Here is a 27,746-nt window from a genome sequence, read left to right on the forward strand (position 1 = left end):
GAAGCCGAGCCTCTCGCACACTTTCCTCTTAGGGGTTGCTCTGAGGACTGAACGAAGGCACGCATACAGCAGGCTCAGGTGAGTGCCTGGCACCACCCAGGAAGCCCACCTCTGCCTTGTTTATTACGAAGCCACGGTTCCCCACCAGTGCTCTGGGCACCCCCCCCCCCCCCCCCCCCCGCCAAAGTTCACAGGCTGCTGAAACGCATGAACTTCCCCGGGTGGGCTGGGCTGGGGGGATGTTAACAAGCAATTAACGCCAGGCAGGGACAAAGATGCCAAGGAGGGAAGGAAGAATCAGCTCTGGCTGGCTTGGGCAGGGCAGGGAGAGCGGAGCCGGACAGGCTGCGCAGAGGAAGTGGTTTTTGGTCCAGTTGGGTCTTGTTCGCGGAAGGAGATTTCCAGGGGCAGAGAAAGGGGGGAGGGAGCCACTTGAATAACAGGATGACCAGGCGACGAGTCCAGCTGCGTGTTCCCGCGCCAAGTGCAACCACGCGTGATCATGAGTTCGCTCAAGCACCCCGTTTTACGGACGCAGACCCTGGGGCACGAAGGGGACCCGAACCCAACTGTCAGACCCTGGGGAAGGGCATTTCTTGATGAGGGGAGAGCGCGGGGGTGGGGGTGCACTCGCGCCTTCACAAACGCCTGGCACCGACCGCCCGGCTCCGTGCTAGCTGCTGGGGACCCAGGGGGTCCTGCAGGCAGGGTCCCGGTTCTCTTGGGCAGGGAGGCAGCAAACACCAGGCGTGCGCGGTTTCAGAGACGGAGGAGGGCTCCGCAAGAGCAGAGCGCGGGGCTGGGGCTGGGGCTGGGGCGGGGGGCCGACTGCTTCGGGTGGGCAGGGGGCTCCGGCCAGGTGGCGCATTTGGGATCCGCAGCGCACGCGCCCGGGGTGTGGAGCGCCCAAGCCGCGCGCGAACGCGCTTCGGGGCGCGGCTGCCGAGCGGCGCTTCCGGGCTCACAGAGACGCTCGCCGCGTCCCGGCAAAGTGCGCCTGCGCCCATTTTGCAGATGCGAGAAGCGAGGACGCGCAGCCAGCCCCGGCAGGGCGGCGGCGCGGACGCCGGGTCGCGGGCGCGAGCTCCGTGCGCGCCCTCCTCTGCGCCTGCGCGGGAGAGCTCGAGGAGGGGAGGCGTGGCTCCGGGGGCGGGGCCGGCGGTTTCGGGGCGGAACCTCCGCGCGGCTACGGCGGGCGTGCGGGGGAAGGCTTGGCGGCCGAGCCGCGGCCGGCCCCCGGGAGCCGCGCGGCGTCCGCTCGGGCTCCGGCTCGGGCGCCGGCTCCCGCCCCGGCTGCGCGCGCAGCCCTCCGGCCGCGGGCCGCCCTCCTCCGGCCCCGCCCAGCGCGGGGAGCGCGCGGCCGCCGCGAGAGCCGGAGACGAGGGCGACCGCTGAGCGGGAGGCGGCGGCGGCGGGAGCGCGAGCTCCGGCCAGCGGCGCGGCGGCCCGGCAGGTGAGGGGACCGGGCGGGCAGGCCCCGGGGGGTCCGGGCCGAGAACCCCTTCGGGAACTCCGACCCACCTCGGTCCCCGAGACCCCTCCCAGCCTTCCCCTGGGGACCCCAGCCTCCCGAGACACCCTGGGGGCCAGCCCGCGCCCCTCCGGACCCCTGGTCCCCGAGACCCTGTCGCAGTCCCTGGGCCACCTCTGGCCCCCGCCGCTTGGAGGACCCCGCAACCCGAGACCCTTCAGGGTTTCCCCTAGACTTCCAGACACCCCGAGGACTCTCGGTTCCGGAAACCGCCCCCCACATCGCCTGAGGACCCCCTGAGCCCGCCCCAGGTTACCGTCCCGGTGCGCGGGGCTCCTGAGAAGCCCCCTGGGCCGCGCAGGCCCTCGGTGCCCTCTCTCCCCACCCCGGGGCTGCTCCCCTGCCCTTCTCTCTTACCACCTGCCCCGAGTGTCCACTCCCCCTTGGGCTGGTCTCCAGGCTGGGTTTCTCAAACCTGAGGTCCGTGGACCCCGAGGGGCACCCGTGAGTCTTCGCTGGGGTTTGTGAATTCACGAGTACCCAAGAAGTGGGGGCCTGTAACAGGTCAGCCGATGAGCCTCTGTATCAGAGCAGGGGGTGCGACCTCAGCCCCCGCGGGATCATTTGTGTTTGCTGTTGCATTGAGGCCAGGGCAGGGACAGTGTTTAACTTTTAATGCTCTTTGATGAGACTCATATGGCCTCACAGAAGAGTCTAGAGAACAGCGCTGATGTGGTGGAAGGAGGTAGAGCTGCCTCGGTGAGGGGGTTAGGGCAAGTCAGCCTTTGAGGTTGTCTCCTTGGCTTAATCTTTTCACTGGTGGAACGAGTCCTTTTTCTCTTGAAGGCCTGATCTTTAGGAGGAATTGACACTGGAGCTGGAGACGACAGAGTCCTTGCTCTCGGGGCCCCACGCTGGAGGGGTGGGGGTGGGGGTTGGGAGGCTGAGCAAGTGGGTAGTTTTTCCAGCGTAGTGGCATTGAGCCCAGCTGGGGTGGGAGCCGGATTCTCAGGAAGTGGCGTTCTGGGGGGCTTGTTGAAGGGGAGGAAGGCTGATGGGTAACAGGTGAGCGGATTCTTGAAGGTTGGGGTTGCGCAGCAGCTTGCCAGAGCAGTTCCGGGGAAGGGGACAGTGTGTGAAAAGGCACAGGGGTGTTGCCACGAGGCACAGCCGATCTTGGAAATGAGAAGTGTGGCTGGAGCCGAGATCCATCCTGGGGTGGCTGGAGACGTGTTGCCTCCCGTAATGAAGATGTTCTCGGGGTGCTGTGGGACTCTGACGTGGGGAGAATGCAGCTTCGTTCCCTGAGGCTCATGCCCTTGGCCCTTTGCTGATTGACTGCCTCTGCCGTCACCCCAAGCAAGTGGCGATGCAGCGCAGGGCTGAAGGAAGGGAGGACTTACTTGGTGGGTGGAGAGGAGGGAGGGGAATTCTGGGGAGACCAGAAGGGGGGAACCCGGCAAGTTTGGCCGAGGGCGGGGTTTGAGGCAAAGAAAGGGGCGGGCGAGGGGGGGTCAGGGTGAAAGTTCGGAGTCGGAGTCGAGGCCCGCTGACGGGTTTAAGGGGGGAAGTGAGATGGTTTCTGTTTATGAACAGCCACTGGCTGCAGGGGGGGGTGGGAGTGGGTGTTGTCTGGAGGAAGCCGGGTCATGGGAGCACGTGAGAGAGGGGTCCTGGGCCGGGGTGGTGACAATGGGGACCGTGGCTTGCTTCCTCAAGTCCAGAGCCCCAGGACTGCCGTTCAGCTCTTTCCTGTCTGAGCCTACAGTTTTCTGCCCGGGAACTGACTGACTTTGGAACTTACTAGTTCCTGGAGGAGAGGTTTTGTCCTTTTTTTTTTTTTATTTATTTTTGGGACAGAGAGAGACAGAGCATGAACGGGGGAGGGGCAGAGAGAGAGGGAGACACAGAATCGGAAACAGGCTCCAGGCTCCGAGCCATCAGCCCGGAGCCTGACGCGGGGCTCGAACTCACGGACCGCGAGATCGTGACCTGGCCGAAGTCGGACGCTTAACCGACTGCGCCACCCAGGCGCCCCCGGTTTTGTCCTTTTTTAACTTTAACTTTATTTATTTATTTTGAAAGAGACAGCGTGTGAGTGGAGGAGGGGCAGAGGGAGAGAGAGAGAGTCCCAAGCAGGCCCCGTGCTGTCAGCACAGAGCCCGAGAGGGGCTCCATCCCACAAAACTGTGAGATCAGGACCTGAGCCGCAGTCAGCCGCTTAACCGGCTGAGCCACCCAGGCGGCCCTCGGCTGTGTTCTTTTAAGTGTTACCGCTTTTGATGTTTCCAGCAACGCTAGCAGACGGGAGATATTATTCCTCTTCTTACAGATGGCGGAGATAGAGACTCAGAGCGAGTAACTTAGCGTTAAGAAGGACCACCAGCACCTGGTTGCATAACTTGGAAGGCCGGGCTCTCCCTGCTACACCCTGCTTCCTCCCTGCCAGGAGCCCGGAGCATCCCCTGGCCCGGAGAGGGAAGTCCTGGGAGGCGGTGTTGGATCCCCAGTCCGCCCTCCTTGCCCGTCCCTGTGGAGGTCGGCGGCGTAGACCAAACCAAACTGTTGTGAACTGCTCGTTTTGCCTGCCGCTGCCTCTGCTGCCTCTTAGATCTTCCTCATAGTGGCCTCTTCTCTTAGCATTTCTGGAAAATGAGTCACGTAAGCAGGTGAAACTGGCGGTCAGTGAAACACCGTGGCTTGTTATTTGTGGAGATTTGGCGGTAAGAAGAGGTACGTCGGATGCAGTGAGTGCCTCAGATGGGGGTTTGGGGTCACGGTGGAGCAGGCGGTGCCCAGGGTAGCTCAGAGTTATGGGCCATGAGCCAGCGGTGAGTGCAGAGCGGGCCCCTGACTCCTTGGGGGGCCTTCACCAGGTCACTCCCTCTGAGTCTCCATTTCCGCTTCTCTAAGACGAGGGCATCTGGCATCCCGTCCCTTTCGGATCCCTCCGTAATGTTGCATTTCATTAGAGGTGGACTTTCTAGAACATCTCTTCTTTTTGTTGGGTTGGAGACATGCTGGGGGTTCGGCCTGCCCTTGGCCTTGGTACTGGTGTGTCTTCACCATTATTGGCTTATCATGAAGTGGCACATCTGGTTGAGTTAATTGGACGTGTCTCATCTGATGATGGACAAACTCAAACAGCCAACACGTGATTAGTTGGCAGGGTGCCTGGCAAAATGTCACGTATATTTGCTGTTCTGGACCACACTCGTGTTAGGAGAAAACATCATGGTGACTGGCCTCTTAGAAGGGTTTAATGTCAGCCTTGGCCGGATGAGATGTAAGAAAAATAGCTACTTCAAGGGGTTATTGGGAGGATTAAGTGAGAAAATGCATGCAAAGTGCTTGGTACTTTCCCCTGAATCTCATACGGGAACAAAAAATGTCAGTAACAAATGTGGTTTTTGGACTAAACTGTGACTTTTATGTTTTTTATTGGTGGGGGGTTTTGTTGTTTTCTTGGTTTGGGAATTTTTGCCCAGTTTATGCCCAAGCAACTCCGGAGGCGTGGTTCATTTATAACTGGTAAAAATAAGCATTTTTTTTTTCCCTGTCGTAATTGATTTTGACTGAACTTTAATTTTTTTTTTTTAATGTTTATTTTATTATTTTTGAGACAGAGACAGAGCATGAACGGGGGAGGGGCAGAGAGAGAGGGAGACACAGAATCGGAAGCAGGCTCCAGGCTCTGAGCCATCAGCCCAGAGCCCGACACGGGGCTCAAACTCACGGACTGTGAGATCGTGACCTGAGCCGAAGTCGGACGCTTAACCGACTGAGCCCCCCAGGCGCCCCATTTTGACTGAACTTTAGAAAGTGATGGGTTAAGTGTCATGTGTTCAAATTGAGGTTCAAATTAAGTGTCATGTATTCTGTAAATTGAAGAAAAACAGTTCGTCCTGGAGATCCCCTATTAGGGATGGCTGGGACGAAGTTTAAGCTGCACTGTGGGCAAATTAGGGCATGGTTGTGCTCCCGCCCTGGCACAGTGGTGTCGCGGAAATAAGCTGCCCGAGGCTGGGGGAGGTGAGCCGGCCGATAGCGGCGCCCCCTTTCCGGTTGAGTGAGAACCTTTTCGGATGTTTGACTCACCTGGAGTTTTCACAACAATCCAACCGCTGGTGTGGGTGGTGGATTCCCAGGTGACAGATTTGGAAACCGAGGTGCAGAGAGCTCTCCCGGCTGGGACGCGGTGGTGTTTTCCCGACTCCAGGTCTGGTGTTTTCTCCGTGGTGCCTCCAGCGCTGCCTTCTGTTGGGAGTTGTAGTTTCGGGTCCGGGCCTCTCTTTGCGGTTCCGGAAGCTCGGTTGTTACCCGTTTGCACCTTGTTTCCGGATCAGGTGACCTCGTCGGCTCATCCGATTCTCTGGCAGCTTATTTCTCACCCCCAGGTGACTCATCTGTGGTTAGAAGCATGGCTGTCCGCAGTACTTGAAAGCTTGGGCTCTTCTTACCCGGTGATTTCTGCTTCTGTGCCCCCCGCCCCCAAGTCTGCATGGGAAGCCAGGCTGCCCTGAAGAAGGCGGTCTGTGGGAGTCACATCGGAGTAGGAGAGGACAGCGGTAACCACGGGTGTCTGTGCCGGGAGCTATGGGAACTGCCGTGGGGAAGTGCTCGCTTCGGGGCTCCCGGGCTTTCAGACCTGCCTTGGTGCAGCCAGAGTACAACAGGTGGGTTTTGGCCTCCTTGTGGGACATCCCAGTCTTTAGGAACCCACGCTGGTTCCACGGATTGCACTTATCCTTGTACAGTTGACCCTTGAACCACACGCGTTTGAACTCTGAGTCCATTTACCTGCAGCTTGTTTGCAGTCAATATATTGGAACATTTTTTTTTAGAGTTGTGAGTCTGTGAGTTGAAAGAACACAGACAAGCCACATAGCCTAGAACTGTCACAAGAACTCAGAACAAGTTCGGTATGTCTGAATGCATAAAATATTTGTAGATGCCAGTTTATCTGATCAGTTAACTACCATAAAGCACACACAGGTCCATTAAAGAGTTAAAATTCATCAAAACTGGCAGACTGTGTGTGACTTCATTCTCCGTGGAGAGAAATGTCGACAGACGTAGAAATGCACTATTAAAACTGCATAAAATTACCTGTAGTCCTACTGTACTGTCATTATTTTGTAGCCACCTCTGGTCGCTGTTGTGGTGAGTTCAAGTCCTGCCAGCATCTGCTTAAAATGCCACGGGCACCGATCTCCCCGTGAGCATTCCATCTCTCTGTACATTTTGTGTCTCGGTAAAAAGTGCTCTCTTGTGGCGCTTGCTGTTGGTAGTTAAGTTTCGGGGGACTCAAAAGTTCTACGCGGATTTTCAACCACGTGGGGTGCTGGTGCCCCACCTGTTCAAGGGTGAGCTCCGTCCGAGTCTGTCTCCTGTGAGCAGCACATTTACACATCTCTCCGTGTGGGTTACTTCTGTAACAGTGGTGGCTGTACCGTTGATAGGATGTTGTACGGAGGGCCGCCCTGTGGCCGGGCCTTTGTGGGAATCCAGTCATCTGTAGTCACGATGGCCGGTGTCAACACTTGGGCACACCTTCTGGGAGCATCTCATTCCGTCGCCCTCCGGATGGACTAGAGGTGAGGTGAAAGCCAGCACGTGCAAACTCTGGCGGATGTTTGCAGTACCTCCTCCCCTGCTGTGTGAAGGGAATATGTGTTGAGTACACGTCTCTTGCCTGTGATCAAGGGCTGTACGACTTGAGAGCTCTCCCCACTCCCCTGGGTCGCTCAAAACCCATATAATTCACTTACAGAAAGAAACGAAGGGGTTTGTCTAAGGACGTTTGTTGATCCCACAGACTAATTCGTGGTTCGTGCTGTAATTTGTAATAGAAAGTAATTAGTTTCAGTTTAAGGTTTTTGTTGTGCTCACGCAATAAAGACCATTCCCGACCAACGTTCTCTCCCTCCGCCTCAGTACTCCAGATCCAAGCACTCGTTGATCCGTTCTCTTGACGCTTTGGTCTCCTTCCTTTCCCGTCTCTGTGCTCTTCGTGGCGGTGGAAAACAGTGGTGGTGATGGGCGCTCCAAACTAGGGTCGGTTCTGCAGCTCGGCGTCTGGGCCCGCTCCGGCAGGTCGTTGGCTGGCCTCCCGGGCGTCACCCCTGCCCTTGTGCTGATCGGGCTGCTTGACTGGCACTGAGTGGCCCCGGGTAGCCTCTTCTGTGTTGGGTCGGGGGTGGTGCTGGGTTGTCACATGGTGTACCTCAGCTCTCCCCTGGTGGCTGTTCACCCTCCCAGAAGGCTGGACTGCACTTGACAAGGCCCGAGTTCCAAGTTCCAAGGGGGCTGGTTCCAGTGTCAAAGTGCCCCTCAAACTTTTGCTGGCTGCCCATATCCCATTGGTCAAAGAAGTCACATGATGATGAGGTCCAGAGTTAGTAAGTGAGGGGACCGTCCACGGGCGTGGTTATCAGGAAGCAGGATGGTAGGGGAAGGGCCTTCACAGTCTGGCACCGTGGGGTTAGGGAGCTGGGAGGGGGCCTTGTTTCGCTAGCCGTGATCACCAAGACCGTGGTCGTAGTTTATTCTTTTTTGCGTTGGACTCCGTTTGATGAGCATTTATTTCGTGCTGGATGCTGGGGGTTCAAAGAGTAGGACAGTCTCTGGTTACTCTAAAGCTAGTTCATAAACTATGCATGATCTCAAATTAAAAAAAAAAATTTTTTTTAACGTTTTTATTCATTTTTGAGACAGAGAGAGACAGAGCCATGAGCAGGGGAGGGGCAGAGAGAGAGGGAGACACAGAATCTGAAGCAGGCTCCAGGCTCTGAGCTGTCAGCACAGAGCCCGACGCGGGGCTCGAACCCACGGACCGTGAGATCATGACCTGAGCCGAAGTCGGACACTCAACTGACTGAGCCACCCAGGCGCCCCTCATGATCTCAAATTTTAAGCAGAAAACATCCTGTTAAGACTTTTATTCATGGTTTTAGAGAAAAAGGACGAGAACTGCTTATACAGATGTGTGTTGGGGCCTGATTCCACTTTCAGAAAATGCTGATAGGTCCTTGAAGAAAAAAAAAAAACCGGGTTGCTCTGGGCCTGCACACTGGTGACGACATGGTCACCAAGGAAACCAAAAGATGCAGCTTCTAAAAGGTCTCTGAAGGCTTTTGTTACTGTTGTCTAGAATCTGATTGGCTTAGCAGAATGGTGTCGGGGATGGGAACAGACTGCCAGCGGCCTGCCCTGCGTCCTGCTGAAACTTCTAGGATCTGGCGCTAATTGCCTTGGAAATCTCCTACTCGGCCCTTGGTTTAAGAAGAAGGAGCGCTTTGGGGGTACTTTCTGGGTTATGGTGAGATTTGGCTCTGCTGATGATTCTGCTGAAAGGACAGGAAATGAGGTAGTGTCTGTAGCGTGCAGTTCGAACGAACCGTAGATGTCTAAATATGGGCAGCTGTGCGGTTCATCTTCACGGTTCTTGGGTTGAGCTTTAATATAATTGAGTGCTTCCCCTGCTGGCTCCTTGGATTCTTAAAGGTGCACAGCAGTGTCTCTGTCTCGAGGCACATCTGGCCATTGCAGTTGGAGCCCGTGACTCGGTCTGAAGTGCTGTCTAAGGAGCTGGCTTCTGACCTTCATCGAGCTCAGGCAGAGAGAGGTTTGAGCGCTTAATCCAGAAACAAACCGCACAGCAGGGCAGGCTCTCATCTGTTATGTAAGCGTTCAGTACTTGCTGGATGAGTTCCTTTGGCAAACTTTGAAATCACGTAATTTCGGAGTTCCGTCGAGCCTGCCAAAGTTTAAATCGTTCATACTTTTTGACAGGTGCGTCAATGCAATTTTTAGATTTCCAGTTTGTAACTAAGGTCCTGCCTGTGTGGCGAATCACAAGCAGTTGAACAGAAGTTGGGAGAACGGCAGACAGGTGGAAGGAAGGTTTTTACCATGGAAACAGTTTGAGGCATTTCTGAAGTCTTTGGTTGACCAATGACTGTTTAAGAAATATTCTAAAATGTTGCGTAGAGAAGGCCGAGGTGCAAGGCTCCTCCCCAGGAGTAACTATTTCAAAGCGATGTGTGTTATTTTGGGGGGGAGGGTGGGATGCAGCTGGATTGGTCAACCGATAAGCATCTCATGTTAACTTTTCTTTTTTTTTTAGTTTTTTTTAATGTTTATTTGAGACAGAAGCAGAGCATGAATGGGGGAGGGGCAGAGAGAGAGGGAGACACAGAATCTGAAGCAGACTCCAGGCTCTGAGCTGTCAGCACAGAGCCCGATGTGGGGCTCGAACTCACCGACTGTGAGATCATGACCTGAGCCAAAGTCGGACACTTAACTGACTGAGCCACCTAGGCGCCCCTCACGTTAACTTTTCAAATATGATTGAGTAGGACCGAGCCTCAAGTTCCTTCCTGAAGCAGGAGGTTAAAGAGCTACCTCACTGGCAGGTCGGAGCCCGTGCTGTTTGACTCCACAGTTTGAACATCCAAGCACGTTTCACGGGAGATAGCCTCGAACTTTCAAAACTTGGTCGGCAAGAATTCACGTTTTATAGTTGTTAAAACTGACGATTGGTGAATAGTTATTGATATCTCAGGGCTGGGGTCCAGGGTTACTTAATATGGTGGAAAGCCCCAACATTTGTTACCTTCCATAGAAAATATCTAGTAGGTTAAAAAAAAAAAAAAAAAAAGATTGGACTTGATGGCTTTGATCGGAACTTTCTAGTGGGGAGGATGGAAGGAGGGGACGAGAGCCAGCCCGAACTTTGCCAGCCTTCCCCTTTGGGTAGATCTCAGGCCTCTGTGCAGGATTCCTCTTGCCTGCGGGCTGTGCTTTCTTAACATTCGAGCGAAGGTCACAGACACCATCCGGAGGTCGATGGAAGCATTGAACCCCTTCCCTGGGGCGGGGCGGGGCTGAGAGACGCATCCACGCCTGCACACGGGTGTATCTGCGTTGTCAGGGCATATTCTTAGGATGCCATTTAGCTCTACAATCTAATGCTTATAGACCTATTAAGCCTTGTTTACTTACCCTGGGAAATTATTTTTGGTGACCTGATTCTAATTGAGATTAAAAGAAAAAAAGACTACACATGTAAAAAGGTGGTTTCCAGTCAGTGCAGGTTAGGATATGAGAAACCAGGCTTTTCCATATTTGCTGACCACTTTTCTGAAAGGTTGTTTGTCAGTGCATGCTGAGATGTTTTACGGTGTTTATACTTTAACTCAGCAATTGTACTTCTCAGGAATCTCTCCTAAATAAATAATTCCAAAATAGATAAAAATCTTTGTGCACAAAGATGGTTGTCCAAGTGCTGTAGTAATGTCTTGCCTTGGGATTTTAGATAAAATAAATGATGGCATATTAATAAGGTAGAATTTTGTGTATGTAGCTATTACACTTCTAGTTCTGAATTTAAAAAAAAATTTTTTTTAACGTTTATTTATTTTTGAGAGATAGAGACAGAGTGTGAGCAGGGGAGAGGCAGAGGGAGAGGGAGACACAGAATCGAAGCAGGCTCCAGGCTCCGAGCCATCAGCACAGAGCCCGACGCGGGGCTCGAACTCACGAACTGTGAGATCGTGACCTGAGCCGAAGTCAGACGCTTAACCGACTGAGCCACCCAGGCGCCCCTAGTTCTGAATGTTTTTAATAAGGAAGGGAAAATGCTTTTATTATAACGCATGGAAAAAAAGTAGGGTATGACCTTTGGACTCAAGTGATGGGAAAAATGTAAACCGTCTTGAGGGAAATGTACAGATGTTCCTAATAGTTCTTGCCCATAGGTAGCAGAGTAATGGGCTTTATAAACTTGATTTTTCTGTATATTTCCTTATTTACAGAAGTATTAGTTCTGGAATTGGGGGAAAGTGATTCTGTAAAATTCGTAGACTGTGGAGATAGTTTGGCTGTAGAGACCTAGCTGGCTTAAGATGCTTGTTTTACAGAAGCTAAGAATCGACCTTTTACTTAGTTTGTATCTTTGGACTAGATTTCAGCCTGGCTGCAGGAGGGCTCCGCGCCCTGGAGATGTCGTCCCCCTGGCTTTGCTCTGGTGGGCAACTTGCCATCCTTCCTCCCGTGACCAGTCGTTTGTGCGCGTGCCCACGGGAAGCCCTCTGGAGTCGAGTCCTCTCACGGACCCGCCGTGCCGTCTGCGCTGGGCACACGTTACTTTCCCTTCCCTTTCTGCCCAGAGTAGAGCTTCGGAGAGTCTGAATCTGAGCCTCTGCCTGGCCTGGTTGGTCACACAGACGTGGGAATGGTGGCTTGGGAAGCATTCTGGATGTATGTTTTTTGTATATGGCATTTTTTAGGTATTGTGATTTAACATAGATCCAGGACCTTTGATTTGAATTCTAGCTTTCACTCTTCCAGAGTCTTAATGAGAGAACTTTGATCTGGGAAATAGAAGGCACGGCTGACTTATTTTTCTCTCTAGGATTTACAGATGGATCCAGTGGAAAAGACCACAAACAGAAGTGAACAGAAATCCAGGTAAATAAAGTCAGCTACACCTTCATGCAGGTGTAGAGCACCTATCACGGGTCTCCTGAGCTGGTGTTTAGCCCCCGCACAGGGAAAGTGCAAGGAGAACGTGGTGTCAGGAGGGATGCTCGGGCTGTGTAGCCGCCCTTTGCTTCAACATAAGAACTGTTCCAGAAGGCAGTTCTCTCTTTGCCCGAGGAAGTGACTGTAACCTGGTCTCCAGACCAAGCAACAAGGGAACCCGGGGTCACGTCGGAGACTGGGAGGAGACTGGGAGTGCCATGCTTCTCTGGCTCAGTGGACCGCGGGTTACGGGCGTTAAGTGGTGTCGGGTTAAGGAGGGGTCAGCCTGGGGTGGGTCGCGATGGATAAGCGGCAGAAACCCGGTTTGGGCCGGGGACTTTCTTACCTGTCGCCGCCAGCAGGATCATTCTGTCATCGCGGTTGGTCTTTCCGAGCTCCCAGCAGCGTCAAGAGTTAAAATTGCCAGCGTGTTGTTCCCGTGTGTAGATGACTTAAATACGCGCTGCCCTCCACGGGGACTCGTGACGACCAAGGCACAGCCGGCCCCAGCTCCTTTGTGGACGGAGGGCAGAGCGCATGAGATAAACCCACAGCACAGCACGATGGGCAGGGCCTCTCTTCCAGCAGTGGAAAGTAGGGGGGTGACCGTGTTTGACCTGAGCCCCGCAGGTGTTCCTGGATGTCATGTTCCCTCTGACTGTGGTACTTCCAGGGTGACTTTCGCGCTCTCTTTCCCTTGTTTTTAAGCAGAAAGTTTTTAAAAAGCCTCATCCGGAAGCAGCCCCAGGAGCTGCTCCTGGTCATCGGGACGGGCGTCAGCGCCGCGGTGGCCCCGGGAATCCGCGCCCTCTGCTCGTGGCGGAGCTGCATCGAGGCCGTCATCGAGGCCGCCGAGCAGCTCGAGGTGCTTCACCCTGGGGACGTCGCGGAGTTCCGCAGGAAGGTGATGAAGGACCGGGACCTGCTGGTCGTCGCCCACGACCTGATCCGGAAGATGTCGCCTGTAAGTCTGTTTCAGAGGGCCGCTTCGGGTCTCCCTGGGTCACTTGCTTCCGGACGGGGCTGCAGAGGGTGGAGCTGACGAGAACGCTTGCACGAGCCCGCGTCGCGTTCTGTTCTCGGCCGGGCCGGGCTGACGAGCCACCGTGTTCGTGTCCTTTAGAACCTGAACCGTCCCTTCCGACAGCGGTGATGCGGGCGCACCGCGGGGCTCCTGAAAGAGCCCGTGCTGAGTGGAGCCGGGATACGAGACGTGGTGACTGGGGTGTCATGCCACACTGGGGACGAACCTTGGTTTCACGCCCATTTAGCAGACGGGTATCCTGGAGGTGTGGTTTTGGTTTAAGCAGGCCAGCCGCGTAGCTTCGGAGGACAGGTGGTTCCCGAAAACATTTTCAGATGGGGGAAGCTAGAGCGTCTTTGTCCGCAGGGGGATGTGATCTGGTGGAGAGGAAGAGCGGTCCCCTCGAGTCGGGGGTGCCGGCACGGGGGTGGGGGTCCGCCGTGAGGCAGCCGCCGTGGACAGGCAGGGACGCTGGGAAGCTACACGATGTGGAAGGGGCCAGGGGCGGGTTTCTTCTGGTTACTTCTGGGTTTATTAGAGCACAGCCGTCATCTGAGCGTTGCGGGGGGTGGGGGCGGGTAGGGTGTTGGAGACGCTGCACAGAAAGCATGAGAGGATGTCTGCAGGGTCATCGGGGAGACCGGGAGAGTTTAGGCCGCTGTGCCCCCAACTACTGACTTAATGTGGTCACATTTGTGCCCCTCACGTGGAAGTCCGGGCAGGCAGCCCCGGGACAGCATGCTGGTTTGCCAGGGCCGGGGCCCCCGGGCCTTGTTTTGTTCCTCTGCCAACATGTGCCTGTCCGGCAGGGCAGGAGGGGAGCGGGGAGGGCTCCCGCCTCACCCCTGCCTGACGTGGGAGCCGCGTCTACCGCCTGTGTTCTCGTCGCGCCGGCCTGGGTCTCCAGCGTCTGGGACGTGTTTCGGCTGGGCAGCTGTCCCGGCGGACGTGTTCTGTTGGCTCGGGGCAGCTGGGACGTGGGGCCAGGCCTGGCCCGCTGCCTGTTTTGTAAATGAAGTTGCCGGTGCCCAGCCACGCCGATCGTTTGCGTATTGTCCACGGCTGCTCTCACGCTCAGGCGCAGGGTCGGGTAGTTGTCACAGAGACTGAGGCCCACAGAGCCTGAAGCAGTTGCTGTCTGGGCCTTTGCAGACGGGGTTGCTGAGATGGACGGGGACGAGTCAGTGGACAGAGTAGTGTCGCGGGGCGGGTGGTGCGGGGCCGCGTGCGGTGAGAGGTGGTTCATTTGTTGAGAGGCCACGAGGCAGACACTTGGAGCTCCCGCACAGATGGAGCCTTAGTCTACTCTTCTCTTTACTTCTGTGCTTTTTTAAACTTCGTAAGACAGGAGTTAAGGTGAGGCCAGCCGGAACTGTTGTGTTTCCTCAGCCATGGTCAGCAGGTTGAGAACAGCTATGGGGTAAGTGGCGAGTTTTTCCAGATTGCCAGGAAATCCTGGCAAAGGACGGGAGGGGCAGTGAGGTTGAAAGCTTGGTCAGGGGAGTAGTTGCGGTGATAGATCACGGAATGTCAGCTGCCTCCTGGGAGAAGGTGGGGGGGTGGGTCCGCGGGACCCGATTCGGTGGTGGGCGGGTCCTGCTGGCTTCGGGGTGGCCCTGGGCGCCGGGGTGCTGGCAGGGTGAGCAGGTGCCAGGGGAGGCCCGGCCAGAGGTTCTGAAAGGGCCGGGCTCTTGGTGGTGGTGAGGCTCGGGATGTGACAGCAGGCTGGTGGCGGAGATGGGACGCGGTCGATGGAGGGGAGGGAGGGAGGTGCTTCGGGGGTCAGCTGAGTGGCTGAAGGAACCGGCAGGTACTGGCCCAGAAGTACAGCCAGAGAGACTTGATGGGGAGCTGGGTCCACCCCTGTGCTCCCAGGGCCGGGCCGGTTTTCAGTGGCACCAGGAGGTGGACGCTCACAGAAGTAGGTGAACGTGTGGGAATTTACTGATGACGGGCCCACGGGAACAGGGGAAGGGTTTTTGGGGTCGGGGAAGGAGTCGAGAATGTCAGAAAAGGGGGTCGAGCGCCGTCCTGGGGTCTTGGGACCTGGGACCTGCGCCGGGACAGAGGTGGCTTCTGATGGACAGAACTGAGGGCGGGCCGGTGCGTGTCGTGTCGTGTGCGGTGGGGGTGGCCGGGAGGCTCAGCCTTCCCGAGTGCACGCTGCCGCCTGACCCCCGCGCCCCCCTGGCTGCCCCCCAGCCCCACTCCCCCGCGGCCCCTCTCAGCTTGTGTGTGTTTGCGGCTCCCCCGCCCTCCTCTTGAGCCCGGGCTTTGCCCCCGTCACTGCACAGAAGTGGCTCCGGTCAAGGCCTAAGGGGACCTTTGGTGCCCCATCCACAGGCCGGATCTCCTTCCCGTCCCATTGAACCACCCAGCAGCATGTGCCTTACTGTCCTCCGCCTAACTTGAAGATGCCGTGGCACCGAGAAACAGAAAACCAGCACCTCTGCAGCTCCTCACAGGGAAATCTGCAGTCCGCAAAGCCCCACGTGATCTGGTGCCCGGTCACCTCACCTGCCCGCCCTTACCCGCCAGGGCCCCGGATCACCCTCGGACCCACCTTTGCCGTTGCTGCCTCAGTGCCTTTGCGTCCGCTCTTCCCTCTGCTTGGGCCACTCCCAGAGGGCGTGTGCTCCAGTGTCCCCATTCCTAGTGCCCTTGGACCCCAGCAGCACCGTCCCCCCTTTTCTGCTTCACTTTCCCGTAACGTTGGCCGCCACTGACGTACCACTTAGGTTTTGTACGTCGTCTGCCTCCTCCAGGGTTTTAGGAAACTCTTATCAGGTCGGGGTTTCCTTTCTTTCTGAAAGCAGCAGCCAGAAAGAATGTTGCTGCATAGCTGCTCAGTAGTTGCTGAGAGAGGATGTTTTGGTAACTCTGTCCCACCTTTCTGTAGCGTACAGGTGACACCAAGCCCAACTTCTTCCAGGACTGCCTGATGGAGGTCTTCGACAACCTGGAGCACCACATCCAGAACCCGCTGGTGTTGCAGTCCGTCCTCAGCCTGATGGACAGGGGCACGATGGTTCTCACCACCAACTACGACAACCTGCTGGAGATTTTCGGGCAGCAGCAGAGCAAGCCCATGGAGTCCCTGGACTTGAAGGACAAGACTAAGGTGCGGGCTGCAGGGTGGGGGGCGGGGGTGTCTTCCCCCCTCCGCAGGCCGACCGAGCCCTCCTTTTCACGGCAGCACATTAGCGATCGCGACACCGGGAGGGCGACGACTTGTCTCACCTGCTCGTTTCCTCTGTGCCTTTGTCCCGCTCACGTGCGTGTGTGCGCGTGGCAGGCCCTGTGGGAGGGAGGGCCGGTGGTTTGGGTAGCCCCTCCCCCTCGTTCTGGATCGGGTGATGCTGTGCGTGACGTTGTCATCTTGATATTTTTCCCTTAATACCGTACTTGGAATGTTTCCTGATCACGAAGCTGTTTCTAAAAGCTTACAAACGGCAGGGCGATGGGAGAACTGAACGAGAATTGCCATCCTTTCTCTGTTATTGTTAGCGTCTTTGCACAAGTACACATAACACTACCGTCAAGATGTTTACACTTGTGTGTCTTTCTGGTGACTTCTTTAGGGTAAAATCTCAGAAGAGCGGCAGGGTCAGAGGGCAGAGTATTTTAGACAGATGATGTGAATCACCAGGTTGCTTCCCGGAAGATAGCCAGTTCCTGCCCCCACCAGCCGTGTCAGAGAGCACGCGTGTCCCACATCTTGTCACACGTGTCACCAGAAAACAAAACAAAACGCATTTCTCCCGTTGAGGTGGAAATCGGTGAACAGTGTACGTTTCTGTTTCTCTTGTCGCTAAGGTCGATCCTGGTTTCATTTTGTTGACTGTATTTCTTTTGTGAAATGTTTGTGTCTTTGTATGTTTGCTTAAAGATGTTGTGTCATTACTAACGCCGCTGCTGGGTTATCCAGCTCATCCGCCCGGGAAGCCGAAGCGCGTAGAGATCGCGCCTTGACGTTGAGGGCTGCTCCTTGCGCCCTCCCCCGCGGAATGTGGCGAAAGCGTGTGCCGGCACGGTCCGCACGGTGGGGTCACGCCCTCCCCTGAGCTCTTTGTGACACGTGACGGAGCGCCTGCTCGCCGCACCCCAGCCACGCGGTCCCATCTGCGAGGCTCTCTGGCTGCTGCTGTTGTAAATCGCATCCCTGGAAATCAAGTGCAAAGGGCCTGTGGCAGAAGTGCCGGCCGGCCCACCTCCCGCCCGGTGCCCACAGAGTTGGGCTCCTGCTGCATGTCTGGTGGTGCCAGGCCTGCCCGCCGATGTGACGGTGGCCCTGGCATGAAGACAAAATGGAGTGTGTGTGATGTGCAGCTTTTCAAGGGCCTTGTTCTAGATCTTGAGGTGAAGTCAGTCCAGGGCTGTTTGATAAGTTATGGGTCCACACATGTGTTCTTCTGGGCGTTCAGACGACACGTCCACGGCAGTGACTAAAATAGAACGTGTCACTCAGAAGCGAAAGTCCCCTTCATCCCCCTCAAGGAACTGGTCTCGGCAGGTAGCTGGCATCTCACGTGCTGAAAGCCGGCTGTAAAGCAGTTCTTGGTCCGACAGGACTCAAGTGGCACAATAGCCCGGTTCCTCTTAGGCTTTAAAGGTGCGATTACAAAGTGAAGTATTTCTCTCGCTCTTTCCAAGGAACGGTTGAAAACCCGCGAGTCCGGCGTAGATGTCTTCCTCTTCTGCCTCCTTTAAATAATAGCTTTCTCCCCTGTGTCCTGGCTTGCTGTCCCACAGGTCCTTCAGTGGGCGAGAGGGCACATCAAGTACGGAGTTCTCCACATTCACGGCTTGTACACCGATCCCTGCGGGATGGTCCTGGATCCGTCGGGGTACAAAGATGTTACTCAAGACCCGGAAGTCATGGTACGGCCCCCCTTCCTCAGGCACTGCTTGCGCCCCTTGGGACTTGGTGGCCGCTGGCTGCTTGCTGGCAGTCCGAGCGGGTTCCTGGCCTCCAGGCATACTCCTGCCCCTCTGTCCACACAGCTGGCGCTGTTCTCGGCTCTGTCTCCCGGGGCTGGCGCGTTGAACGGGTGCCCGGTCCTCGTGCGGTACGGCCCGGCCGCTCGGGGACGCAGGTGAATCTCTTCGGCGTGATCCGCGCCGGTTGTCTCCGGCCTCTCGTCCCGACCTCACGTGGTGCTTTTCTGCATTCTTTCAGGCCTCCCCTCTCCTTTCTCTGCTTGGCATTCTCTCTAGCTTTCAAAACCTTGTTTTACACTTCATTCCTTCCCTGTGAGGCTTTTTTGATATCATGGACAGAACGAAGTGTGGAAAAGCTGCTTTTCAGCTTTCTATAAACTCTTTTAGTTAGAGCACTTACAAACCACAGTATTCTCACGGAGTCACCGGCAAGCTCGGGGTCGGGCGCCGTGGTCCTCGTGCCGATCCCGGCCCGCGGCCCAGGTGTGGCCAGACGGGTGGCCGGGCTGATGCCCCTCAGCTGCCTCGGTAATGCTGCGAGGACGCCTGGGTGGACACCGGACCTCCCCCTGGGGTGTCGGGCGTCTGAAGGGGCAACTTCCTGCCGCACGCCCGAGTGACCGCGCAGAGCCCTGGCGGCCCCCTCTGGCCCGCTCCCTGGGGTCCCTGTCCTTGGTCTCCCCCCTCCTCAGCTCTCTGCTCTCACTCCCAGAAACCCAGTTCTGACCGCGGCACCCCCGTTACCGTCTGTGAGCCACGGAGACACGTTAATTCCAGACCGTCATACATAACACAGTTCTGGACAGAAACGAATGGAACGTCCTCAGTTCCCGTTTCGAGAATTTAAAATTGTACTTAATTCCAGGAGATTTGACTGGAGGGACTGCACCACAAGGTGGGTGGTGGGTGGGCGTCAGACTCTCCTTACTTTAAGGCACGTCTACGCTGGACGTCGGCTGGGACCTGGATCCGTGACCCCGGCTTGGAGAGGAAGGGGCTCCCGCGGGTGCCGAGCAGGGAGTGTGCGCGCGGCTCAGGCCTCAGTTCGCTCACGCGCCATGCCGCGTTGACGCGAACGGCTCGCCTCTCACACTGGGGACGGTGTGGCTGGTGGGGACGGCCTGTTGCCGAGCGACATTCTAAAGGCACAGGCGCGCGGCCGGGCCGGGACCTCGCCGTCTTTCGGGCGAGCGTCCCTGTCTCTCGGCTGGTTTCTCCGCAGGAGGTGCTCCAGAACCTGTACCGCACCAAGTCCTTCCTGTTCGTGGGCTGCGGAGAGACCCTGCGGGACCAGATCTTCCAGGCTCTCTTCCTCTACTCGGTGCCCAACAAGGTGGAGCTGGAGCACTACATGCTGGTGCTCAAGGAGGACGAGGACCACTTCTTCAAGCATCAAGCGGACATGCTTCTGCACGGGATCAAGGTCGTGTCGTACGGGGACTGTTTTGACTATTTTCCCGGATACGTGCAGGACCTCGCCTCTCAGATCTGCAGGCAGCGCAGCCCAGGTACGGGCCGTTCCCCCTTCCGGGCGTAAAGCGATGGGGTTCTTTCTGATTTTCCTTTCTTGGGGATAGAACGTACGTACCGCGAGACGAAGTGGAGATGTAGTTTTACACACCCTTACGTTGACCGGCCCTCCAGCCACGTTTTAAAAGGGTCCGTGTGTCCGTTACAAATCGGAGGCTGGGGCAAGTGGTCTGATGGTAACGTCTGCAAGCGGAGCCTTAGCGTTTAGCGCTGTGCGTGCAGGAGCCCCCGTGTACTCCCGTTTCCGATGGCCGGCTATGTCCCCGCCGAGGCCCTTAACCAGGAGAGCAAACTGCCCAGCCGGCCGCAGCCGTTGAGATGCCGAAACCCCAAAAAGTGCAGAGACCTCATTTATTCTCACCGTGTCGCAGCTCACGACTTAGAACCGCAGAGACACGAGATGATTTCACGAAGACTTTTCTTTTCGCAAATAACATCTTTTCCCCGTTCTGCCGCGTGCAGCACACCCTCGTAGGTGATTCCTGGCCCGGCTTGGGGGGGGAGTTGTTGACCCGCCCAGGAAGGACCAGGGTAACTGAGCAGCTTTTAAGTGGGTCAGCCTGTCAGAAGGGCAGTTGATGGCTTTGAGGTCGGGGACGTCAAACACGGATGATGGTGGGCGTGGAGCGGTCTTTACTGGCTGCCATTTAATTGCAGCCAGAACCTCCCCCCACTCCCCCCGGGCAGGGGACTTGGGTCGACCACGTGGACGGCTGCACGTGGCCGCTGTGACCTGGAAGGCCAAGATTGCGGCCGACCGGATGCGTACATGGTCCTGACAGCTCCGTCTTTCCCCGCTCGTCCTAGCGGACAGTTGGCTTTACGTCGAGGGCAGTGGTCCGTGTCGTAGCCCGAGGAGCAGCGGGGACGGACCCTCACGGGGCCCCACACCGCCGTCAGTTTTACCTTCTCCACCTTCGTGTTCGGTCACAGGACCCGGGGCCACGAAACAGATGATTTGATAGATGGCGAGGCCAGCTTAGAGGCGAATCACTTGCCCGGTGAACGCCCAGAGATTTCGGAGCCGGAGCTGGATCCGGTGTGTCCCAGGCAGGCCCGCGCGGCCTCATCCTGCCCCTCCCCACGGCCTCCCCCGCCTCCGCACGCACGGCTGCCCCGAGGACCGGGGCTCACGAAACCCGAGTGAGCTCGGGCTCCTGGGGCGAGCCCCCGTGCCTGCCTGTCCCCGCTAGACCACCTTCCATGACCCCGGGTGCATCCGACGAGCTGTCAGGGCCAAAAGCTCTTTTGGACCCGGAATCTGTGACCATGTCCTTCAGGACGTTTGTGCTTACCTTCGCGAATTATCTCTCTTGACCGGAGAGGGTGGTGTCCTGGCAAGGACAGTCGTGATAGTGACCGCAGGTACCGTACCTGCCTCCCCATGTGCCAGGCTGGCCCAGACATGCCACACGTGGAGCCCCTCGATCCTCACGGTAACCCTGGGAGGAGGCTGGGAGGAGGCAAGGAGGGGCGCTCCCGGCCCGGGGCCCCACGGCACACCGGAGCTGGCGTTCAGGTCCCCTTGTCGCGCTGCCTCTCCGAGCAGCCCTTGCCGCCGTCCCTGCCGCTGCCCTGAGGATGAGGACGAAGGGCACGTGACGTCTCAGTTCTGCTGACTCTTTTCTTTCTTCTCCAGATGCTGACCGAGTGGACAGCACCACGCTGTTGGGTAAACAGATCTTGATTTCTGCCAGCCCGTTCTTTGCCTACATGTGCTGCTAGCTCGCTGCCGCTGTTGCAGAATCACCAAGTGTTTCTCGTAGTAAATACTTAGCCTGTATTGAAACGGCCCCCCCAGAGGTGATGGCCAGCCCCGCCCTCACGAGGGTCTCTGCCACAGCGCGGGGGTTAAAAACGCGTCCCCCCAGCAGGGAGGCGCAGCTCAAACACGGGTCATGTGCTGGCACCCGAGAACAATTTCCCGTCTTACAAGTGAGAGTGGCAGGGCGACCAGACAAGACTCCGTCTAAGGTGTAGCAGGTCTGGCCCGGCCCCCTCAGAAGTGTCCATCGCCAAGGTTCTGAGCTTTCAGATCAGTTTTTCTGCTTGCTGCTTGTTGGAAAGGTGCAGCTTCTCGCTGCCAGGCCCGCTGTGGCCGGTTACGAATTCGCAAGACAGAGCCGGGCCGGGTGGCGGCCAGCGTCCTCCTGTGGGCGGACTGGGCACCGGGCTGTGCACAGAGGTGGGCTGGTGGGGGAGAAGGGGCCGGTCTGTGCGGCCCTGGTGCCCCGCCCGCCTGGCTCGGCCCCTCCACTTTCCATTCCTGCCTCGTTTCCCTGTGAAAGGACGCCTTCGTTAGACCCCTTCCCACTTAAACGTGACTTTCAGATCCGTCCCTTTCTTTGGAAGAAAGCGCAACCCGTGGGGCATGGCAGGGGTTATTTGGCTATTGTTTCAGTAAAATCCGATTTATTAGCCCTTGAAGGGTGGATTCTAAAACAGATTAAAAACTTTCACCTCGTAGGTAATGCGTGTCAGGACTGCGCGAAGAGAAAGCTGGAAGAGAACGGGATTGAAGATTCAAAGAGGCCCCGACGGTCCGATGCAGGTACGTGTGCTTTCTGTGCAGCGGCCGCTTGGCCACACACAGCTGTTGGCGGCCCCTGTGTTTTGTCCGGTCATGAGGCCCCTTGCCGTGGGCGGGAGGGGTGAGGACACGTGTGTCCATTGAAAGCGGCACGCGCTCGAGGAAGCGCACGGGAGGTCAGCCCAGGCTTCTCGCAGTGAGCGCTCTGTGCCGTCACACCCGCTTCGAGAAGCAGCATCGCTGGGAGCCTGTCCCCCACCCGCCGCACCCCGGCTGACCACCGTCCTGCCTTCTGTCCCTCGGTCCGCAGGGAAAACCACTTCAGGTCATCTGTCTTTTGTTCCCCGTGTCACCGACAGGGAGTTACATAAACTGTTGATTTAAGCGGACAACGTCCGTGGCTCCGGGAGAGGAGACGTGGCGCCCTCAGGCCTGCCTCCAGGCGTCGGCGCATCACCTCTAGTTGCCCACGTGCCGGCTCTGACTCCCGAACCGGCCCCTGCTGGTTGCCAAGGTCATGGCACGGATTTTGCCCTTCGGTCTGTCTATAGGAGGTAGAGTTTAAAAAAGGTGGAAAACAAAAGCGATTACTTTATTAAAACGACGCAGACATTTTTTTCCTGGCTGAGCAGCCAACCCCGGTGCTGTGTTAACGGGACCAGTGTCAGTGGCGGGATGTTGTCAGTATCGAGGGCAGATGTGCTTTTTTGCTTGTTGCGTGTCGGTGCTTTTTAGTTTTGAGGAATTTTTAGATTTCTCTTTGCCCTTGTCCAAAAAATAATGTTTTGCAGTATTTTTTTTTTTTAAGTTTATTTATTTATTTTGAGAGAGAGAGAGCCAGAGCTGGGGAAGGACAGAAAGACAGGGGGAGAGAGAGAATCCCAAGCAGGGTCCACAGTCAGCACAGAACCCGACGTGGGCCTCGAACTCACAAACCGTGAGATCATGACCTGAGCTGAAATCGAGAGTCAGACGCTTAAGCGACGGAGCCCCCCGGGCGGCCCACGTTATTTTCCAATGGATCATCGTCTGTCATAGGGCCCCTCCCTTCCCGTGACATTCGGCCTTCTGCCCGGCTCTGGGCTGTGCACACTTGCCGCGTGGGAGCTCTCTCGCTTCCTAGGCCACTGTTGCAAAGACCTGTATTCCTGCCCCGGCCGTCTGGCCAGGACCTCCTCAGGGGGCGCTCACAGCCCCGTGGGGTGGGGGGGGCACCCCGGCCCTCGGGGGTCCTCATACTCCACTCACGGCCGGGGTGTGGGATTCTGCTGGGAAACCCACCGTCTCAAGGGTCCATGTTTCCTGTTGGAGACCGTCTGTTGCCAACCCAGTTCTCAGTGGTTTGTAGGTGATCTGTTGCCTGCCTTTCTGGAAGCTTTCAGGATCTTCTTTTTCCTCCTGTTCAGAAATTTCATGAATTTAGGTGGAGCTCTTTTTTATATATGTTGCTCAGTTTTTTTTCCTGTGTCTCCAGCCCAGGGATAATCTCTGGTTTCCCTGATTATGTCTTTCTGCTGTGTTCCCTTGTCCTCAAATTCATGCTGGCCGGGCCTACTGGATTGTGTTCCGAGGTCCTGCGTTTTCTCCGATGTCTTCCTGTTCATTTTGTGTTCAGCTGTTCAGAAACTTTCTGGGAGATTCTCAAAATCGTGTCCTAGTCTCTGGGTTCCGTTTTTATTTTGAGAGTACTACTGTTGATTTCTGGGAGCTCTTCTGTGTTCTGATTTACTCTCTTTCGTGGCATCTTTCCTCCCCTCCCCCCAAGACCGTGATCTTTACAAATCTTGAGGGATACCAGAGGCTTCCCTGGTTGTCTGACTCCATTCCTGACAACATTGGGATTGAAGATTTTCAAATAACAGTTTATTTTTTTTGCTTTACATAAGAAAACCGAAGCAAAGTGCTCCTAAACATGTAATAATCCACTGAGAATTTCTAGGCCTATGAAGCAAGTAACTCGTCAGTTTACCTATTTACTCAGCACCTAGAAGTTACCCCTCGGTGGGGCTGCCGTTAGAGTATCTTCCTCTTCTACATCGTGGGGAGCTTGTGCTGTCGAAGCGGCCTGGCACAGGTGCAAAGATTCACGGTGAATGCGGAGAACGCTTAGTAAAAGGAAGCAGTTTTATTTGATTTATTTATTTAATGTTTTTATTTATTTTGGAGACAGAGACAGAGCATGAGCAGGGGTGGGGTGGAAAGAAAGAGGGACACAGAACCCAAGCAGGCTCCAGGCTCTGAGCTGTCAGCACAGAGCCTGACGCGGGGCTGGAACTCACAAGCTGTGAGATCATGACCTGAGCTGAAGTTGGATGCTTAACCGACTGAGCCACCAGGCGCCCCAAAATGAAGTAGTTTTAAAAATGGGGCTCCGTGCAGAGTGTCATCACCGGAGTAGGGCTGGTGACAAGGGGAGACGGGAGGCTGTGGTCTCGTTCATACCGGTTGGATGGACGCCGAAGGGGCGGGCGTCCAGGTCCTTCGGCCGATTTTCTATAGCTTCAACACACTTTCCTGTAGAGAGAGGATGCCATTCCAGGAGCAGTTCCTCTGAAGTCTTTTGGCAAATATTTGGGTTGTGAATTCCGCTAGTGGGGACATTTGTAACCAGACAGCGAGGGAAACGACGAAATTAGCGTTGACCTGTTTCCTCCAGGACAGGTGGTGGTTTCCGCTCGTCTGTCTCCTCCGTTTTCCTCCTGTCTGTCTGGGGCTCCTCCGTCGCCTGTGATACTTAAGAAGGCAGATCTTCTGGTCATTCTCTGCCGGTGGTGTTTCTGCTGCCACTGCCGCGCGCGTGCACTTCTCCCGTCCAGGGCCTCCCCTGGGTGGCAGGCCGTGTGGCTGGTGGCCGGGCTCACCGCCCGGCGGACTTCACAGGATCAGCAGACGGGCCCCGCGTGCCGGCACCCGCTGCTCCCCAGGCGGCCGTGAGTGGTGCTCAGAGGAAGCCCTCCGGGAAGGGAAAGGCGCCCGTTTCCATGGGTGGAGATTCCCGTCGGTCTTTGCAAACCTAGCGCGGTTTTACTTTGTTCCCGATGGCGCGTACGGGTCACGACGCCGTTTCTAGACAGCAGCCACTGTGTCAAAGTCTTCAGCGTGTGCGGAAAACCGAACGGTGTGGGACGCCAACGTCCCGTCGCGGAGGCTCCTCCGAGCTGAATCTTAACGTCTGGGTCTTCCTTTGTTTTGTCGCAACAGACGATGCCGGAGGGTCTTGAAATCTTTAAAACTGCCAAAACCTGCCACTTGAAGACCAGCCTTGTGTAACCGCAGTGCCGTAACCCAAGCAACGAGGAACGTTCAGAGAACTCCGCGTGGCATCTCTCGCTTCAAAACCGTCCTACACCCCGGGAGAGCCGCGCGGGCGCCTCGGAGGCCGGCTGCAAGTTCCACCGTGTGGTTCGCGCGTTCGGGAGGTAGAGCCTCACACGGGCCCCGAAGGACGGCTACCTCAGGGACTGGCGTGGTGGGAGGGAGACCGGACTCCTGGCTTCTGCCCAACGGGCCCCCTTCGTCAAGGTGGTTTTTCTAGTAAAAAGGGGAGGGTGAGGACTGTCCAAGCAACAGTAGTTGCCAAAGAGGAAAAAAAAAAAAAGACACTTAAACTTACGATTTTTACGTGGAAACATGTTACTGTAGAAAAAAATTCAAAGTACGGTGGTTGCGTTGTTCGCTAGGAAAGAACGAGTGGGTGCTTGTTTGAGGCACCGAGTCTGCTGCTGTGAGAGTGGTCGGTGTTGAAGAGGAAAGGCCAGCTGAGTGGGGTCGCTTTGGAATTCCCTAATTTTGGTGACTTCGGCTCCAAGGAGCGGCAGGGCCCAACTGGCCGCGGAGCCCCGGAGCCCCAGGGCCTTTGCACGAGCGCAGCTCGGCGCCGCACAAGTTGGTGTCGCGACGGGCGCCTGAGAAATGACCAGTGGAGCGCGAGACCAAGTTTGCAGCTTTTAGTTAGAATAGAAATCCCACGTTTTCAGAGTCTTTATACTATGGGGGAAGGTCCAGCCTTTCTGTTCTTATCTCTTAGAAGTGTCTCCCCAGGGCCCGTTTGGGGTTTGCCCGGAATGAGGCGGGCAGACCTTGTCAGGGGCCTTGGGGTTCATGCAGGCGGGAGAGCGCCACGCTGGCGGCAGGGCTCACACCTGACGGTGGCCATGGCGGTGACCCTGGGACCCTGCTTGCTTTCCTCCCAGAGGCTGCCTATTTCGGATGTGCGGTCCTTGCCAAATTCCATGACGCTCCCCATTGATGGCGCTGCCCCCCCCCCCCCCCCCCCCCGCCCTGGTACAGAGAAAGTTAAGAACAAGAAACATAAGGTTGGAACATGTTGCGAGTGAGAGATAAGCCAGAGACCTGCTTGAGACACTTTTTTTCTCTTTTTGAAGCATGAAAAATCTTTTATGTTACTCTGGTCATAAATAAAATTTTAACCTCGACTACGTGTGCTCGGCTTTAGTTACGACAAAGCTGGGGGTAGTGGATTTAATGAGAACTTTGGCCTTGACTTATCACTCAGCTGAGAAGTGACTGCTTGTGTTTAAATCTTCTAAAAAGCAGAGATTGTAATTTGTTGGTTTTTAGACGTTTCCCAAGTGCAACCAGAGGCGAATGTCTGCGTCTGAAAGTTGGTTGGACGCAGGGCAGGCCAGAACGACCAGCGTGGAAAGGGACGCGGAAGAGGAGGGGTTGGGCCAGCTGTGCGCCATGCTCCAGGCCGTGAGGCCTCGTCGCCGTGACGGGCGGCCTCTGCAGTCGGGTCGGCTGTCCACCGAGCGAATTCAAACGCACGCTGGTTCCAACGTCATTGGTCCGCTAGAGGCACCTGGAGCATGTCTCGCTTGTTGGTGGCTCGCCGGCTGGCTCCCTGGGCCCGTGGTGGCGCCCCAAGCACGAGTTTCCCGCCGGCCTGTGGTTTTCGGGAACGGGGGTAGCCGGTGCCGTGACAAACCGTGCCGTGAAGGATCACCGACGGCGTGGGTCCCGGTGAGAGAGCGAGAGCGGCCCAAGGTGCGACCGGGGTCGACTCTGAGCTCACGTGGCAACGGGGACGTCTCGGCGCGAAGTTGATGTTGTGTAAAGCGGAGGAGGTCCGCGAGGCAGAGGTGTTGCCGGTGTTTTCTTAGGAACAGGAGACAAATAGAGTGGCCTCCGCTCTCTACACTCGTAAGAGATTGATTGGCTGGGTGAGGGCAGGAAGCAGGTCTTCTGTGACTTTGGTCTGGGTGGGCACACGGGGCACTTCGTTTACGTGAAGCAGTGGGTGTTCAAAAGTGGCCGCGTCACTGCTTCGGGAGGCTGCTCCCTCGTTAGCACTTGGGTCCAGCCCGTCTTAAGTGGAAGACCACCAGCATCTCGCAATTCTTTCTGTAAAGTTTGAGAGCGCACGCGCGAGCGTGCGTGCGTGTGTGTGCATGCGTGCGTGCATGAGCACGGGAGGGGCAGCGGGGGAGAGAGAGAGAGAGAGAGCCTGGTGTTCAGGCTTTGCACTGACCACCAGGAGCCTGCTCGGGATATTCTATCTTGTGAACTGAGAGGTCACAACCTGAGCAGACGTTGGACGTTTAACCGACCGAGCCGCCCAGGCGCCGCTGGTCTTTACGTGTCCACAGACCCCGTGTGGACGGGTAACTGTCAGTAGATTGCAGTGAGGGAGCTGCTCTGCTGTGTACGAAACTCTAATCCATTCTGAAAGGGAAATGAAGTATTATTGAAAATGCTGCAAC

General features: G+C 56.4%; 1 protein-coding gene across 7 annotated transcripts; it reads left to right on the forward strand.

Annotated features, from left to right (window-relative positions):
* On the forward strand, nucleotides 1-26,459 carry FAM118A (family with sequence similarity 118 member A). 7 transcript variants are annotated; one of them, XM_019447195.2, is made up of 9 exons: nucleotides 1-78; nucleotides 11,889-11,944; nucleotides 12,710-12,962; nucleotides 15,922-16,143; nucleotides 17,775-17,903; nucleotides 19,186-19,471; nucleotides 21,133-21,165; nucleotides 21,961-22,044; nucleotides 25,225-26,459. In XM_019447195.2, the coding sequence occupies exons 2-9, from the start codon at nucleotides 11,898-11,900 to the stop codon at nucleotides 25,242-25,244; spliced, it is 1,074 nt and encodes a 357-aa protein (XP_019302740.1). In that variant the 5' UTR covers nucleotides 1-78; nucleotides 11,889-11,897; the 3' UTR covers nucleotides 25,245-26,459. The 7 variants fall into 7 exon arrangements, with proteins under 7 accessions (XP_019302740.1, XP_019302738.1, XP_019302737.1 ...); XM_019447193.2 differs by having other exon boundaries at nucleotides 57-78; nucleotides 12,707-12,962; XM_019447192.2 differs by lacking the exon at nucleotides 1-78 and adding an exon at nucleotides 1,214-1,453 and having other exon boundaries at nucleotides 12,707-12,962.
* Nucleotides 26,460-27,746: the final 1,287 nt, after the last annotated feature.

This window comes from Panthera pardus, unplaced genomic scaffold (assembly GCF_024362965.1).
Source record: "Panthera pardus isolate Hobbes unplaced genomic scaffold, ASM2436296v1 HiC_scaffold_6, whole genome shotgun sequence".
NCBI classification, from domain to species: domain Eukaryota; kingdom Metazoa; phylum Chordata; class Mammalia; order Carnivora; family Felidae; genus Panthera; species Panthera pardus.